General features: G+C 50.3%; 1 protein-coding gene across 6 annotated transcripts in view; it reads left to right on the plus strand.

Annotated features, from left to right (window-relative positions):
- The window catches only part of APLP2 (amyloid beta precursor like protein 2), a 63,465-nt gene that overhangs the window by 33,331 nt on the left and 16,307 nt on the right, over nt 1-13,827 (plus strand). For 4 of the 6 annotated variants that reach the window (XM_040255868.1, XM_040255869.1, XM_040255870.1 and 1 more), the window contains exons 2-8: nt 1,126-1,299; nt 2,141-2,264; nt 7,146-7,258; nt 8,165-8,361; nt 8,940-9,148; nt 10,174-10,341; nt 13,230-13,360. In XM_040255868.1, the coding sequence (XP_040111802.1) occupies nt 1,126-1,299; nt 2,141-2,264; nt 7,146-7,258; nt 8,165-8,361; nt 8,940-9,148; nt 10,174-10,341; nt 13,230-13,360 (1,116 nt within the window). The remainder of the gene's footprint in view (nt 1-1,125; nt 1,300-2,140; nt 2,265-7,145; nt 7,259-8,164; nt 8,362-8,939; nt 9,149-10,173; nt 10,342-13,229; nt 13,361-13,827) is intronic. The other 2 variants (XM_040255872.1, XM_040255873.1) reach the window with 1 other exon arrangement.

A 13,827-nucleotide genomic window follows, 5' to 3' on the forward strand; every position in this document is an offset into this window, starting at 1 on the left:
TTACTGTTCCCTTTTCACGTATCGCACCCCTCGCCATTGTCACCAGGCCTTTCCTGTCTCCCAGGGGTGTCTTACCTGAGCTACTGTTATTTCTCCAGCTCCTGAGCCATTCCCTTGCATACAGAGAGCATCAGAGCTGCATTTGGAAATATTAAGGCTGTACTTAAAATGCTCAGCACTCCATCCTTCCTTGGTCTAAGGATTGTCCAGTCTGGACCCTGCGTGCTACCCATCTCCCTTAGGGCCTCAACAGACTCTCAGTTGACACTCCCCACACAGATGCCCAGAGCTGTTCAGTGTCACTCTTTGGGACGTTTCCCCAGTCAACCTCCTACCCAGGCCTACGTCACATCCCTGTTTTGTACTGTAGGCTCCTCCAGCTCTGCATTCTCTTCCTCCTCAGGATGTCTGGGGTGGGATCACACTTCCTGTGTGAGAGTCGACTGTGAACTAGACCATAAGCCCTTGCAGCCAGGGAACGTAATCTTTGGCTCATCCTTGTGTGTTGACTTCCCTGGTAGCTCAGACGGTAAAGCGTTTGCCTACAGTGCGGGAGACCTGGGTTCAATCCCTGGGTCAGGAGGATCCCCTGGAGAAGGCAGTGGCAACCCACTCCAGTACTCTTACCTGGAAAATCCCATGGATGGAGGAACCTGCTGGGCTACAATCCATGAGGTCACAAAGAATTGGACACAGCTGAGCGACTTCACTTTGTGTGTTAAGCATTTAGCATGCTGCTGTGCAAAGATACTAGCTGCTCAATAAAATTTTGTTGTGTGAGTGAATTGAATAGAATCCCTGGAACTTCTGCCATTCTGTACTCTGTGGCTTGGTGTGTTCTGGGCTGGGAAGTGGATTTGCTTGTGTTGGAGGGGACTGCAGGCGGATGATCTGTTCCCAGGTCAGAAGTATCCAGATGTGGAGAGGGGGTTATGTTTCTCACCCACCTTTCTCTCCACCGTAGACGTCCAAAGGTCTTTTTTTTATTCTGGCTTTGTTCCTGGGAAAAAGATTTGTTTATGAAGAAGAAATAGTAACTAATGAAGAGTTTTTAAAGGTCAGTTGTCGCTGCTGCCTCCGCGCCTGCCTCCTGGGAGTGACCCTGGAATTGTTTTCCCTCTGTAGGCCCTCGCAGCCAGCGCTGGAACAGGATTCGCTGTCGCCGAGCCTCAGATCGCAATGTTCTGTGGGAAGTTAAACATGCATGTGAACATCCAGACTGGGAGGTGGGAGCCTGACCCAGCGGGCACCCAGAGCTGCTTCGGCACAAAAGAAGAAGTTCTCCAGTACTGTCAGGAGGTGAGCGTGCTGCCTGAAGCTTAAAGATGCTTTTCTTTCTGGGTCATGTGTGAGCCTATTAACCTTAGAAACAGGTGCTCCGTCATTCTCCTCTTTTGACCTAAGACCAAGCTTGGAATGACCAGGCGGCAGGCTTTTGTTCTGAGTGTGTGCCTGGCCCAGGCGTGCTGCAAACTCTTGGCCTTTCCAGAAGGAATACTGCAGGAGCTTGACCAGGGCCATAGAGATGCAGCCTTGGCTTCCCACGTGTCACAGGAAGACGTGAAGCAGGCCCGGTGTCACGCGTGCACTTGTGTTTTGTACTTGTAGGCTGTAGCCAAGAGCCACCAGTATCGTAAGGGATTCTCTCAGGTCTGATTGAACAGACCTTTCGGGTCAACACTTGATGTAGAAAAGGATATGAGATGTTTTAACTTCTTACCAAAACTAGCCTTTGGGGTCAGGGCTGGAATATTATTGTATAGTTTCATTAACAGACACTTCCATAGACTTGCCTTTCAAATGGTTTAGTTGATGAACTTGGCTATTTACACATGTCCTGTAAGTGGACTCAATACCTAATAGACTCGTTTTGGGGTGAATGCTTGTTACTTCTGTAGGTCCTTTTAAAGAGAAGCTGTGTTAGAAGTGCTCCAAAGTCCCTGTCGAAAGAAAGCTAATGGTCACAGAATGTCTCTACTTGAGGAGGCGTTCAGCTGGAACCGGGCAGCGGAGGGGTCTTCACCTTTACAGGGGACGATGGCGAAGCTGAGCACACAGACCCCCACCCTCACTTGCCCGGCCAGTGCCCGTCTGTGATGGACAAAGTCCGTTTACCGTGCATGTTCCCTGTTCCTTGCAGATGTATCCAGAGCTACAGATCACAAATGTGATGGAGGCAAACCAGCCGGTCAGTGTGGACAACTGGTGCCGGAGGGGCGAGAAGCAGTGCAAGAGCCACGTCGTGGTCCCCTTCAAGTGTCTCGGTGAGCCTCCTGGGGCCTCTGGGTGCCGCTCAGCGAGTCAGGGTCCCCGGTCTCACGTTTTCTTTTCTTTTTGAAAAAAATTTTTTAAAACTATAAATATATATTTTAATTTTTATTTTTTGGCCATGTTGCGTAGCATAATGGGACCTTATCTCCCTGACCAGGGATTGAACCCGTGTCCCCCCTGCATTGGAAGGTGAAGTTTTAACCACTGGGCCGCCGGCGAAGTCCCTTACATTTCATTTTCTCTCGGCTCACAGTGAGATAGCTTCATCTGCTAAGAAGCCAAGGGCTGTAGGAATTCATCGGGGACCTTTGAACACTCGCAGCTTTCTGGCATTGATAGGTGACTCATCTGGTCGCTCACTCTGCCTCTCCCGTTGTAGGCATCCTCTGACTTCACAGGATGAGTCTTCTCTACAGCCCTGAGTGAGCGTGCTGCCCTCAGAGTTGCCCGGCTTCGTTCACGTCGAGTCTGAAGTGACTGTTAACAGCCCTAGCGTGCGTAGGACTGCAGCAGCCTGAGGGGTGGTCTTCTGGTCCCCTTAATTCGCCCACACATTTTGCTGAAGTCCTGTATCGCCGGCCAGATCAGACTCCGTGTTAGTGTTCAGGAGCTGAAGGAGTGAGTTGTAGCTGCTGTAGACATCAAGGTGGCCTCGGCCAGGCCCTGTGCCACCTGCCCGTCTGAAGGCTCAGCTGATAAGGGTGTTCCTGACTCCATGCCTTTGTATGAACAGTCAGAGCAAACTTGGGGACCACTGTAACATTTTATCACCCAGAAGGAGGGTTGTTCCAAATGTTTACATAGTGAGTGTGTTCATCCTGACCACTCATCGTCAACACACCTGAATTATGTTCACACATCTGTAACCTGGGTGACTTGGGCAGATTTGGTCATAGAAGCTTAATGGGGCAAAATGGTCGATTTTTGATGATCTGTAATAGGACTAACACAGAGTATTAAGCGTAGATAGCCTGCAGTGTTCTGTGGCAGCCTGGATGGGAGAGGAGGTTGGGGGAGAATGGATACAGGTATATGTATGGCTGAGTCCCTTTGCTGTCTACCTGAAACTATCGCAACATTGTTAATCAGCTATATCCCAATATAAAATAAAAAGTTTAACAAAAAGTAGACAGCCTCTGTAGTTCTGTGGATGTATTTATTTTTAAATTAATATTTATTGGAGTATAGTTGCTTTACAAGATTGTGTTACTTTCTGTTGTACAGCAAAGTGAATCAGCCGTGTTTCCAAATCTTTTTTGAATTTCCTCCCGGTTCAGGTCCCCGCAGAGCACTGAGTAGAGCTCCCTGTGCAGTACAGTCCACTCTCATTGGTCACCTATTTTATGCAATCCCAGTCTCCCAATTCCTCCCACCACCCCCCGCCCCCCCCCCTGCCCCTTCCCTCTAAGTATCCATTGCTTTGTTCTCTGTGTGTGGCTATTTCTATTAACCATTCACTTAACCTGTTCCCCTTCCTCCCTTCATTAAAACCTTTCCTAACATGGGATTCATTGCTTTTCTCATTCTCACATATAGCAAACTAACAGAGGCAGCACCTGAGTAACAGTATTTAAAAGACATAGTAATTACTTTGTTTTAAACATGTTGAGCAGGGGAAAGGACACTGTGTGTGCTTAACACGGTTTATTTAAAACTGAGCACCCTGCAGTGGTGAGAGGCTTTTGAAAGGTTCTGTGTGACATGGTTTGGAAGATGTTTTTTCATTGCATTTGGCTGTAAGGAATCTCTGGGTATGAGGTTTCATTCATTCTCTGTAAAACTCTCAAGCTTAAGGAAATGAAAGCGCATTCTTGAATACACAATAGATAGATGGTACCTAGCAATCATTTCTTCCTTTTGCATCCTTGTCCATAAGCCTTTGCAACTCGATCTTTCCCAGTGTGGCTCTTTTTCACTGGTACTTAGTATATTCAGTGAGAAGTTACCCTTTGATGTTCCCCCTCAAACTGAATCTTATAGCTTACGTTACTACTAGTTGCCTCGTTATCCATAAAGTTTTATCTACATAGGTTGGTCTGAGTGGGACACAGTTGGTAAAGTATGAAGAGGCAAAGGTGCTGATATTTTGGGGAGGTAGTTAGTCATCTCTGACATTTATATACAGATGGACTCCTGCACCTAAAGAAGGGAGCTCTGTGAGCCTGTGGCTGTTTCTGTCCTTGTTTATTTCTGGAAGGATTTTTGGATGGGGATGGTTGCCATGATGTCTTGTTCTCAGAAGCCTCGAGGTGGGGCCAAAATAAAAACCAAAAATAAATATGTTGCCAAGTAAATACACTTACTGTCAACAATGAGAGCTGGTACTTGGATGTCAGAATTCAAGTGATTTCTACTTAGATTGAGCCTCAGGTTGCTTCCCCAGTGGAGCTGAATGCTGGTTTGCCACTGGGCTTTGCCTGTACTGAGCTCCAACTGTAAGCCTGGTTGATGGTAAACTTTTGTTTCTACCTCCCTGGGGCCTTTGAGGCCCTCGAGGGCAGCACTGTGTGTAATTCACCTTTGTATTCCTGCATTAGTGTCAAATTGAGCTATTGGGCCCCCAAAGTCCCTGTGCTAATAGCGCAGTGAAACCTCACTGCCCTGTGGAGGGCTGTTTTGATACGATGCAGCTGCTTGTGACACTTGTGACGCTGCTTGTGACGACAAGAGTGTGTGTTCCCCCTCACAGCAGGTCAGGGGCTGCCCCTGGCCTCCCAGAGACTGAGGCCTGAGGCTGTGGTGAGGCTGGGAAGCTGGTCTACGTGTAGACTTCACACCAGTTCAGGCCTATAACTTTGCGCTTTTTTTCTGACCTTGCCATTTGACTTCTGGGATCTTAGTTTCCCCGCTAGGGCTTGAACCCGGGCCCTGGCAGTGAGCACACCAAGTCCTAACCTCTGGACCACCAGGGAATTCCCCAAGACCTTTCTTGCCAGACAGTTTCCTTACTAGGTTTTCCTTTTTGTTGTTTTGTTGTTGTTGCTGTTGTAAAACGTCAGAGCTGAGCCTGCCCGCCTCCTTTCCCCTCCCTACTTATTTCGCCTCCCCTGAGCCTAGCACCACCTCCGTGTCCTGCACTTGGGCCTTGTGGGCCCTGTCCATGATGCATCAGAAGAGCCTGGGATGTTCGTTGAGTGTGGATCACTGAGGCCCGCCTTGGACCTACTGACCCAGAGTGTCTAGCCTTTTATTACGGATATTACAAACATACCCAGACACAGAGAGAATCATTGCCTTACCCCCCAATGTGCCCATTGCCCAATCAAACGGGCATCGGTTCATGGACCACCCTTACCCCGTCTGTGGCCCACTCCCACCAACCCCTCATTATTTGGAAACAAATCACAGATACCTTTTTTTTTTTTTAATATTTCAGCATGTATTTCTAAAAGATAAGGGCTCTATTTTCTAAGCAGCTATGTGTAATTTCCCCCCAGCTTTTTATTTTTGAGAAGTTTCAGACCTGTGGTAAATGCAGTCTTGAACTCTATACCTCTTACCTGGGCTTCCAGTTTTGCCTTATCCATCTTACTGTCTATTTTGTGTCCTTTACTTACTTTTCATTGTTAAACCATTTGAAAGTGAGTTGGGACTTTATGATAGTTCACCTCCAAGTAGCTTTCAGCTTCTTAAGAGCAAGGGCGTTCTCAGGTTATGACTGTGATATAGCAGTCACACTTGGGACAACTGTCCTTAGTGTTCAAATAATGTCCTTTGCAGCTCCCTTGCAAAAAGGGTGATGTATTATATTTAATCTAGACAGTTCCTCAGCTTCTTCTTTTGAATCTTTTATTTATTTTGGCAGCATGTGGGGTCTTAGTTCCCCAACCAGGTATCGAACCTGTGCCCCCTGCAGTGGAAGAGTGGAGTCTTAACCTCTGGACCGCTAAGGATGTTCCTGAATCTTTCATGACAGTATTTTTGACAGCCTAAGCCCTTTGTTTAACACAGTATCTCTGAATATGATTCTGTCATATTGTTGTGTATCAGTTCAGTTCTGTCACTCAGTCGTGTCCAACTCTTTGTGACCCCATGGACTGCAGCACACCAGGCTTCCCTGTCCATCACCAACTCCCGAAGCTTGCTCAAACTCACGTCCATCGAGTTGGTGATCCCGTCCAACTATCTCATCCTCTTGTTGTTGTGTATAATTAGAGCCAGATGACTATTTGTAGCAGAAAGACTGTCTAGGTGATGTGTTCTCAGAACATGACTTCCATCAGCTTATTACTCACCCGGGTAAAGTCGTATCTGCCAGACCTTCTCTGGCAGAAAGGAAACAGTCCTGGTCCTGGTTGGGGAGTTGTGCAAAGACATCTCTCCCCCTTCGTCATTCACTCTCCACTGATGGTCTGTACCCGGATCAATCATCACAGTGGTGGTTTGTCTTAGAGCAAAGTATCTATAGGTACACAGAGAGCTAAAGTAAAGTTCATCTGTACTGTGGGAGAACAGGCAGTCTCAGTTTCCTGGACATTTTGTTACTCAACCCAATGTGAGCAGAAATAGAGAAGTGAGAGTCTGGGACTGTTGTTGGTGTGAAGTCAGAGGTGGTGGGGAGTTGCCATGTGTGTTTGAGGTCTTGATGGGCTCCTCTTCCTGTTTTCCCTGCTGGATACCACAGGCCTGCCGGGAGTAAGGGATAGAGAGCGGGGAGGAGGGAGGAAGTCCCGGGCGTCACGGCTGTGTGTCTGCTGGCCTGGAGCTGAAACGTCCACTTGGCTCCTGCAGATGAGCTGCCGCTCAGCTCACGCATGTCAGAGACTGCTCCTGTCTGCACGTGGCTGCGTGACCGTCCCAGTAACCTGCAGTCAGGGTCGTTTTCACCTTGAATTGTGATCAGGTTTGCTCCTGACAAAGCTTCTCTTTTCCAGTGGGTGAATTTGTCAGTGATGTTCTGCTAGTTCCAGAGAAGTGCTTGTTTTTCCACAAGGAGCGGATGGAGGTGTGCGAGAATCACCAGCGCTGGCACACCGTGGTCAAAGAGGTAAAGGCCGGACGGCAGCAGTCAGGGGCTGCTGCTCCTGTCGGGAGAGAGAGTAGCGTGTTTCTCCAGAAAAATAATAGTCTTCTTAACTCAGTTTTTTCCCCTTTATCTCATCAAAGTTTACAGTTACTTGTATCTTCTAAGTTAAAAATACTTGGAAGAAGAATAGATATTTTGGTAAGGAAGTACAGTATTAACAGCACCTGGAGTCAAGGACGTTAAAAGGATTGTTAAGAACTTCTCGGCAGGGCATCCAGTAAGGCTGCCCCAGACCCCAAGGCCTGTGTGGAAATATCCAATTACAGAGAATCTGTGTAGACATGCATGCTGACAGGACCAGAAGTCATATCATTCTTCCTCAGAGGAGAAGGAGCTTCCTTAGCTTGTCTTCAAAGTTTAGTTGGTTTTTCCAGTCAGTTGCCTTTATTTTGTCTAATTATGAAGTAATTTCAATTCCTTACCACTGAAGAATGTATGTTATTACTGACCACTGTTAACCAGTGTTGATAATTACTCAAAGAAACCACCACCACCATCACCCCAGCCTTAATTTTTTCCACCTTTGGGCTTTCATTGTTTTGGGCCAGATGACATTTTCCCATTGCAGGTTAAGCGAAATTTGTAAATCTGTAAAGTAGTAGCATCACAACTTTTTGGCAAAAAATTAATGTGTCCGTGAGAAAGGCTTAACATTGTGATTTAGTGAGGGGTTCTTCTGGAGTGAGCTAGGGGTGGGGGTCTCAGCGCACTGGTAAATCCTGAGAGAGTTAGGGGTGGGGTCTCTGAGCACACTTGTGTCCTGGAGAGCTAGGGGTGGGGTCTCTGAGCACGCTTGTGTCCTTAGAGAGCTAGGGGTGGGGTCTCTGAGTGCACTGCTGTCTCCTGACCGTGATCCCGGGCCCCCAGGCCTGCCTCACTCAGGGGATGACCCTGTACAGCTACGGCATGCTGCTGCCCTGCGGGGTGGACCAGTTCCACGGCACCGAGTACGTGTGCTGCCCGCAGACAAAAGTGGTCCAAACTGCGGTGTCCAAAGAGGACGAGGACGACGACGATGACGACGACGACGAGGATGAAGAGGAAGACTATGACGTTTATAAAAGGTGAGTTCTGTCCTGAGCCTGTGGGCAGCTGCGGCTGCTACACCCAGGCTTCTGGGTGAAGCCTGTTCCTCCACAGCCGGGCAGCACATCTCACTCGACTGTGGCTGAGCCCAGGTGCACCAGTGGCCTTCATCCACCTATCCTGGGACGCGCCTTCCTGCACAATCACGCGGCCCCTGCTCCCTGGAGGTCAGCTCCTGATGAGGTGGCTGGGCTCAGGGCTTTTAGCAGCATAGCTCACTGTGAAAGTGAAAAAGTGAAAGTGTTAGTCACTCAGTCGTGTCTGACTCCTTGCGAGCCCATGGACTGTAGCCCACCTGGCTCCTCTGTCCATGGGATTTCCCAGGCAAGAATTCTGGAGTGGGTTGTCATTCCCCCCAGGGGATCTTCCCAACCCAGTGATCGAACCTGGGTCTCCTGCATTGCAGGATTCTTTCCCACCGTCTGAGCCACCAGGGATGGGCTGAACTTATTATTCCCTGCCTCTGGGCTCCGAGTCTCAGAGTAGGGAAAGGGAGTCAGTGGTTCTCTGTGTGCAGCAGTTGGTGGTGACCTTCGTTTCTTGTTGTGACCTTTAGTGAGTTTCCTACCGAAGCAGATCTGGAAGACTTCACAGAGGCAACTGCAGACGAGGACGACGACGAGGAGGAGGAGGGGGAGGAGGTGGTGGAAGACCGCGACTACTACTACGACACCTTCAAGGGAGATGACTACAATGAGGAGAGCCCCACCGAGCCCAGCAGCTACAGGGCCGCTGCAGAGGAGGAGATCACTCATGATGTCAGAGGTAGACCTGCAGTCATTTACTTAGAATATGTTAATATTCTTTCATTCACTTACAGGCTGCTTGCCTCCCAGGAGGGCAGCTTCATGCCCCAAAAGTGAGGTCAGCTCTGGGTGCTACCGGGTCTGGCAGCAGACAGATGGAGTCAGGAAACTGTGATGTGCATGTGAGGACTTAGAGAATCAGAGAGACCATGTTGTCTGCCCCCCGGCAGGATTCTCCCGCATCTAGCTGGAGATGCTCCCGCCTGGGAGCCCCTTTCTCCCTGAGGCCAAAGTCCCAGGTTTTGGAGTGGACCTCACTTCTTTAGTTCTTTTCCTGAGTGTGTTCCAATCTGTAGGCTGCCCTGATTGGCCATCGGGGCATCTGGAATTTGATGACCTCTGGTACGGGATCAGGGCCCTTTTAATTGCACCGTTAAATAAAAAGTGAACGTTCCAGACCACTTCTGGGCAGCCCCCTGCTGACTGTGTATTTGAAGCCACTTAGGAGCTGAAGAATTGTTTAGGGTTCAGCCAGGAGCTGATGACTTGCCGAGTCTAGAAGCTTGTGATTAACCTTGGAGAACAGAAAAGGTACACTGGCCCTTTCAAGGGGCCTGAGTAGTGTTTACGATGGTGACGGCCACTTAAACTGCCTCTGCACCCACGCTGCCTCCTTCTGCCCTGGGCGCCTCTGAGACGCCACGGCAGGCAGCTGTCCCCACTACACAGACCAGAAATGTGAGGCTCCCGAGCTGCGCGCTGTGGAGTTCCTCCACATCAGCCCTTTCCCACTCTAAGCTCCAGACGGTGCAGACAGCACCGCTCAGTGTCCCAGCCCCAGAGCTCTCCCTTGCCTCGGGAAGGAAGAGGACTGCATGCTCAGCGACGGCTGGCAGTGATGCTTGGCCGGGACCCCCGGGTCCCACCCTGTCCCTTCGCTGAGGTCCAGTGTCACTCGGCCCTTCTCCCCTTGCTGGTCTGTAGCTTTGTGAGCCCCCGAAGCCGCTGCCCCGCCCCGCTGACCTTCTGACCATTTCCACACAGCTGTCTGCTCCCAGGAGGCGCTGACGGGGCCGTGCCGGGCCGTGGTGCCCCGCTGGTACTTCGACCTCTCCAAGGGGAAGTGCGTGCGCTTTATATATGGCGGCTGCGGCGGCAACAGGAACAATTTTGAGTCTGAGGATTATTGTATGGCTGTGTGTAAAGCGATGAGTAAGTCCCGTCCGGCGTGCGTCCTCGTGGCCGCGTCTGTGTGGTGCTCCCCGCCCACTCGGTGTCACTGTCGGCCGTCTGCCCTCCTCTCTGTGCTTTCTAGATCTAGCTCTGCTTTCCTGTCGGCAGTTGTCAGCTCAGTTTTCTGTGTCCTGTGCTTGCTGTGGGCCTGGTGGTGGAGGTGATGGCGGTGGTGGTGGTGGAGGTGATGGTGATGGCGGAGGGGTGGTGCTCCCTCCCTGCCCAAGGGGAGAGCCTGGGGCCTGCCCTTTCTCATTGGGAGCGCTTGTGTTGGTTGGGAAGGAGGCCCTGCCCTCTGCTGTCAGACGCTGAAAGGCATGAAGGGCACTCGCGATAGGCCATGAGTTCTGCACATGCTCGTGTCCAGGCTTTGTCCCTCATTCTGGTCTTGAGCAGCCCTGTCGCCAACCCCACAATGCACGCTCACTAAGGGGACCGCCTCCTCTCCAAGGAGGTGACAGTAAGGACGCTTTGGGACGCTGAGAGCACTGGAACATCTTTATGCACTCCAGGGAGCCTGCTCTGCAGACACGCGGTGGTGATTGTTTCCCCAGTATTCTGGGGGACCTTGGGTGACACAGAGCTTTAGGAAGCAAGGAAGTTTTGGTTTATTTTCTTTGGTCACAAAGGAAATTCCACGTTCAGTGGAGTCTGGTTCACTCAGATGTCAATAGGTTGCTTTTCTTCATAGTTAGCCCTTTTCCTGTTGAAGATTCTCATCTGGAGCAATTCTGACCTGTGTGTAGGAAAACCCTTTGGCTGGACAGACCCTTCTGCCTTCTGATTCTGACACTCATTGCCGGTCCTGGTCATTTGCTCTAAAGATTTTTGGCTCTAGCGTCTGATGGCTTTTCATTCAAAGGTTTCCTTCACAACCTTTTGTTCCCTCTTAATATGATACGGTATACTGTTAGTGCTTCCACTGTAGTGGCTGCTCTGTGGAGTTTTTATTTGAAATCATTGAAAAAATGAAAGGAAAAAAAAGCCCTTAGGGAACATCGGTGGCAGAAACTTTTTCGCTCAGGAAAGACAGAGCTAGAAATTACAGTGATTCTTCCTGCTTTGTTAAACTCCTTAAACTAAGGGGCAAGAAAGCGTTGTTTGTGGCGGAAGCCTGAGGAATCGGGGTCATTGAAGATCATGTTGAACGTGAGGCGCAGTCTTTACCCAAAGGGTCAAGTGTTGATGGGCAGTAAGAGACACCAGGCGACAGCAGGTGGGCAGAGCACGAACGGTTTTGAAGTCTGCAGAACCGGCGTCTCCTGTTACTGTGGAAGGAGAAGCAGTGTGTCCGTGCACTTGTGGGGCCCCTGACTTGAGCGCTTTGGAACCTGGTAGCATCATTGTCCCTTGAAAGGGACCAGCGCCTGCGAGTGTGCCAGCTTCCTGGGCCGTTTGCTTGCACGCAGAGGGCATCTTGTTCCGGGTCCGAGTCCATTGTCTTCAGAAGCAGACCTCCAGGTGTGCTGCTCCTGTGCCCTTTCATTCCGGGGCGGACGTAGCCAGCGCTTATATTATCTTTATCCAGCCCAATGATATGAACCGAAGGCTGTCTCCAACACGTAAGCCTTTAAGCTGCGGGCCTACATCACTGAGCAATGTGCTTGTTGGCACGGATGGACTTCAGCGCTTTGAAACTCTCCTGAGTGTCGTGGGGAACGTGGTTTCTGAAGCAGTCTATATAGATTCTGACTCAGTGACAGTCTGCAAATTGGCTGTTGAGACCTTATTTAAACTTAATGTAGGATCCAGATATTCTTGACAAGACTTTGAGCCGTAACTTTTAGGTTTAAAACTCAGTAAGAGGGTGAATGGGAGATGCCCAGACAGAAGGACGTGGAGTGGCAGACTGGCTTGTGCTCACGCTCGTCAGTTTGCCAGTTGCTCTCATATCGTGTTAAAGTTACGTGTTTCTGGAAATCGGGTGAGTTTGTCTCCGAATCGAAATTCGTTGAATTTGGCTTTTGCTGTCCATGTGGCTCTCAAGTGTGACTGACAGAACAAGTTGTGTGAGCAGGCTGCCTGACATTCCTCCCTGCCCTGGGAAATCCCCAGTGAGTTGGGGTGTTCAGCGTCTCCACAGGTATTTAAGACAACTAAGTAAACCTGTTGCCTCAACCTCCTAGATGTGGATAAGCTCCTTCGTGCAGACACTCGCTTGCCCGGGGCCACCAGGAACTTGGACTAGGCATGCGGAGTGTTTGTTCTAATGGGCTGTTCTCTGGGTGGTGGCCGGGTGAGGCCCTCGAGCGTCATGGATGGATAAGCCCTGAGTGGCTTCACTTCCACGGCAAGTCCTTGTGAGACGTGTTGTCCCTGCCGGGGGCCTGGGCTGAGGGTCCTCCAGCGGGACTAAAACCTAAGCAGAGGCAGCTGGGCCGTTTGGACTTTCTCTGCCCAGTCTGTGTGCAGAGAACACACAGTTGAATCAGTGGTGCAGCGTGAGTTGTGACCTGAAAATAGCTGGAGAAAAGGCAGCCTGAGCCCTGCGGTGCCTTTGCACGCCTGCCGTCAGCCCTGTCTCTGGTCAGATGCACTCAGTGACCAGAAGGGTTGGTCGGGTAGTTAGTTTTAGGTTTTAAGGTTTCAGGAACTGAGGGAGGGTAAGAAGTGTTCCCTTCTCTACCTGTGAAGTCCCAAGTAGGTACCTCGCTGGTTCTGAAGGTACAGGGGGTGCAGATGGGCCTGGCAGCTGGATTTTGGGTAAGGAAGACAGGGCGGAGTCCCGCCAGATGGGCGCACCCCCCAAGGTGGTGCCGGACACCCTGGTATCTCCAGCAGGCCCAGCTGGGCTTTGTCCCCGAGCACCGTGCAGCTTCAGCATCAGGCCGGGCCCTGGAGAGAACTGTCCGGTCATTCTGTTTCAGTTCCCCCAACTCCTCTGCCAACCAATGACGTCGACGTGTATTTCGAGACGTCTGCAGACGACAATGAGCACGCGCGCTTCCAGAAGGCCAAGGAGCAGCTGGAAATCCGCCACCGCAACCGGATGGACAGGGTAAACCTTGGCCCCTTATCTTGGTGGTGTCAGGGCTTCGTAGTTGAAGCAAAGGGACACCACCTCCTCAGGTGAGGCGTGTGAGTGTGAGCGAGGCTGTCCGCTGGATGGGACCGGTGCCCGCCCCTCCCCCAGCCCCGTGATGGTGGAGTCACCCTTCCCAGGGCTTTACTGTTCCACTCTGCCAGGGGGCACTTCCTGTCAACATTACGTTCTGCTTGTTTTTTAAAGTTTTTTTATTTTTGAAGAAAGGAACTCTATATCAATATTGTAAGTAGAAAGCTAGTATCCTTTACCATTAGAAGAGGGTAACGATACTAACATACATTGAATGAAAGCAGTGTTAGAACATTCCAGCTAGATACTGTTGCCTGCTGAAGGTCTGAGTCTCTGGGTTTCTTTTCCTTAAAGGAGTTGGAAGGGTCAGAGCAACAAGAGCGCCACACGAGTGCAGCTTTCTCCTAGAC

This window comes from Oryx dammah, unplaced genomic scaffold, assembly GCF_014754425.2.
Source record: "Oryx dammah isolate SB20612 unplaced genomic scaffold, SCBI_Odam_1.1 HiC_scaffold_15, whole genome shotgun sequence".
Taxonomy (NCBI): Eukaryota; Metazoa; Chordata; class Mammalia; order Artiodactyla; family Bovidae; genus Oryx; species Oryx dammah.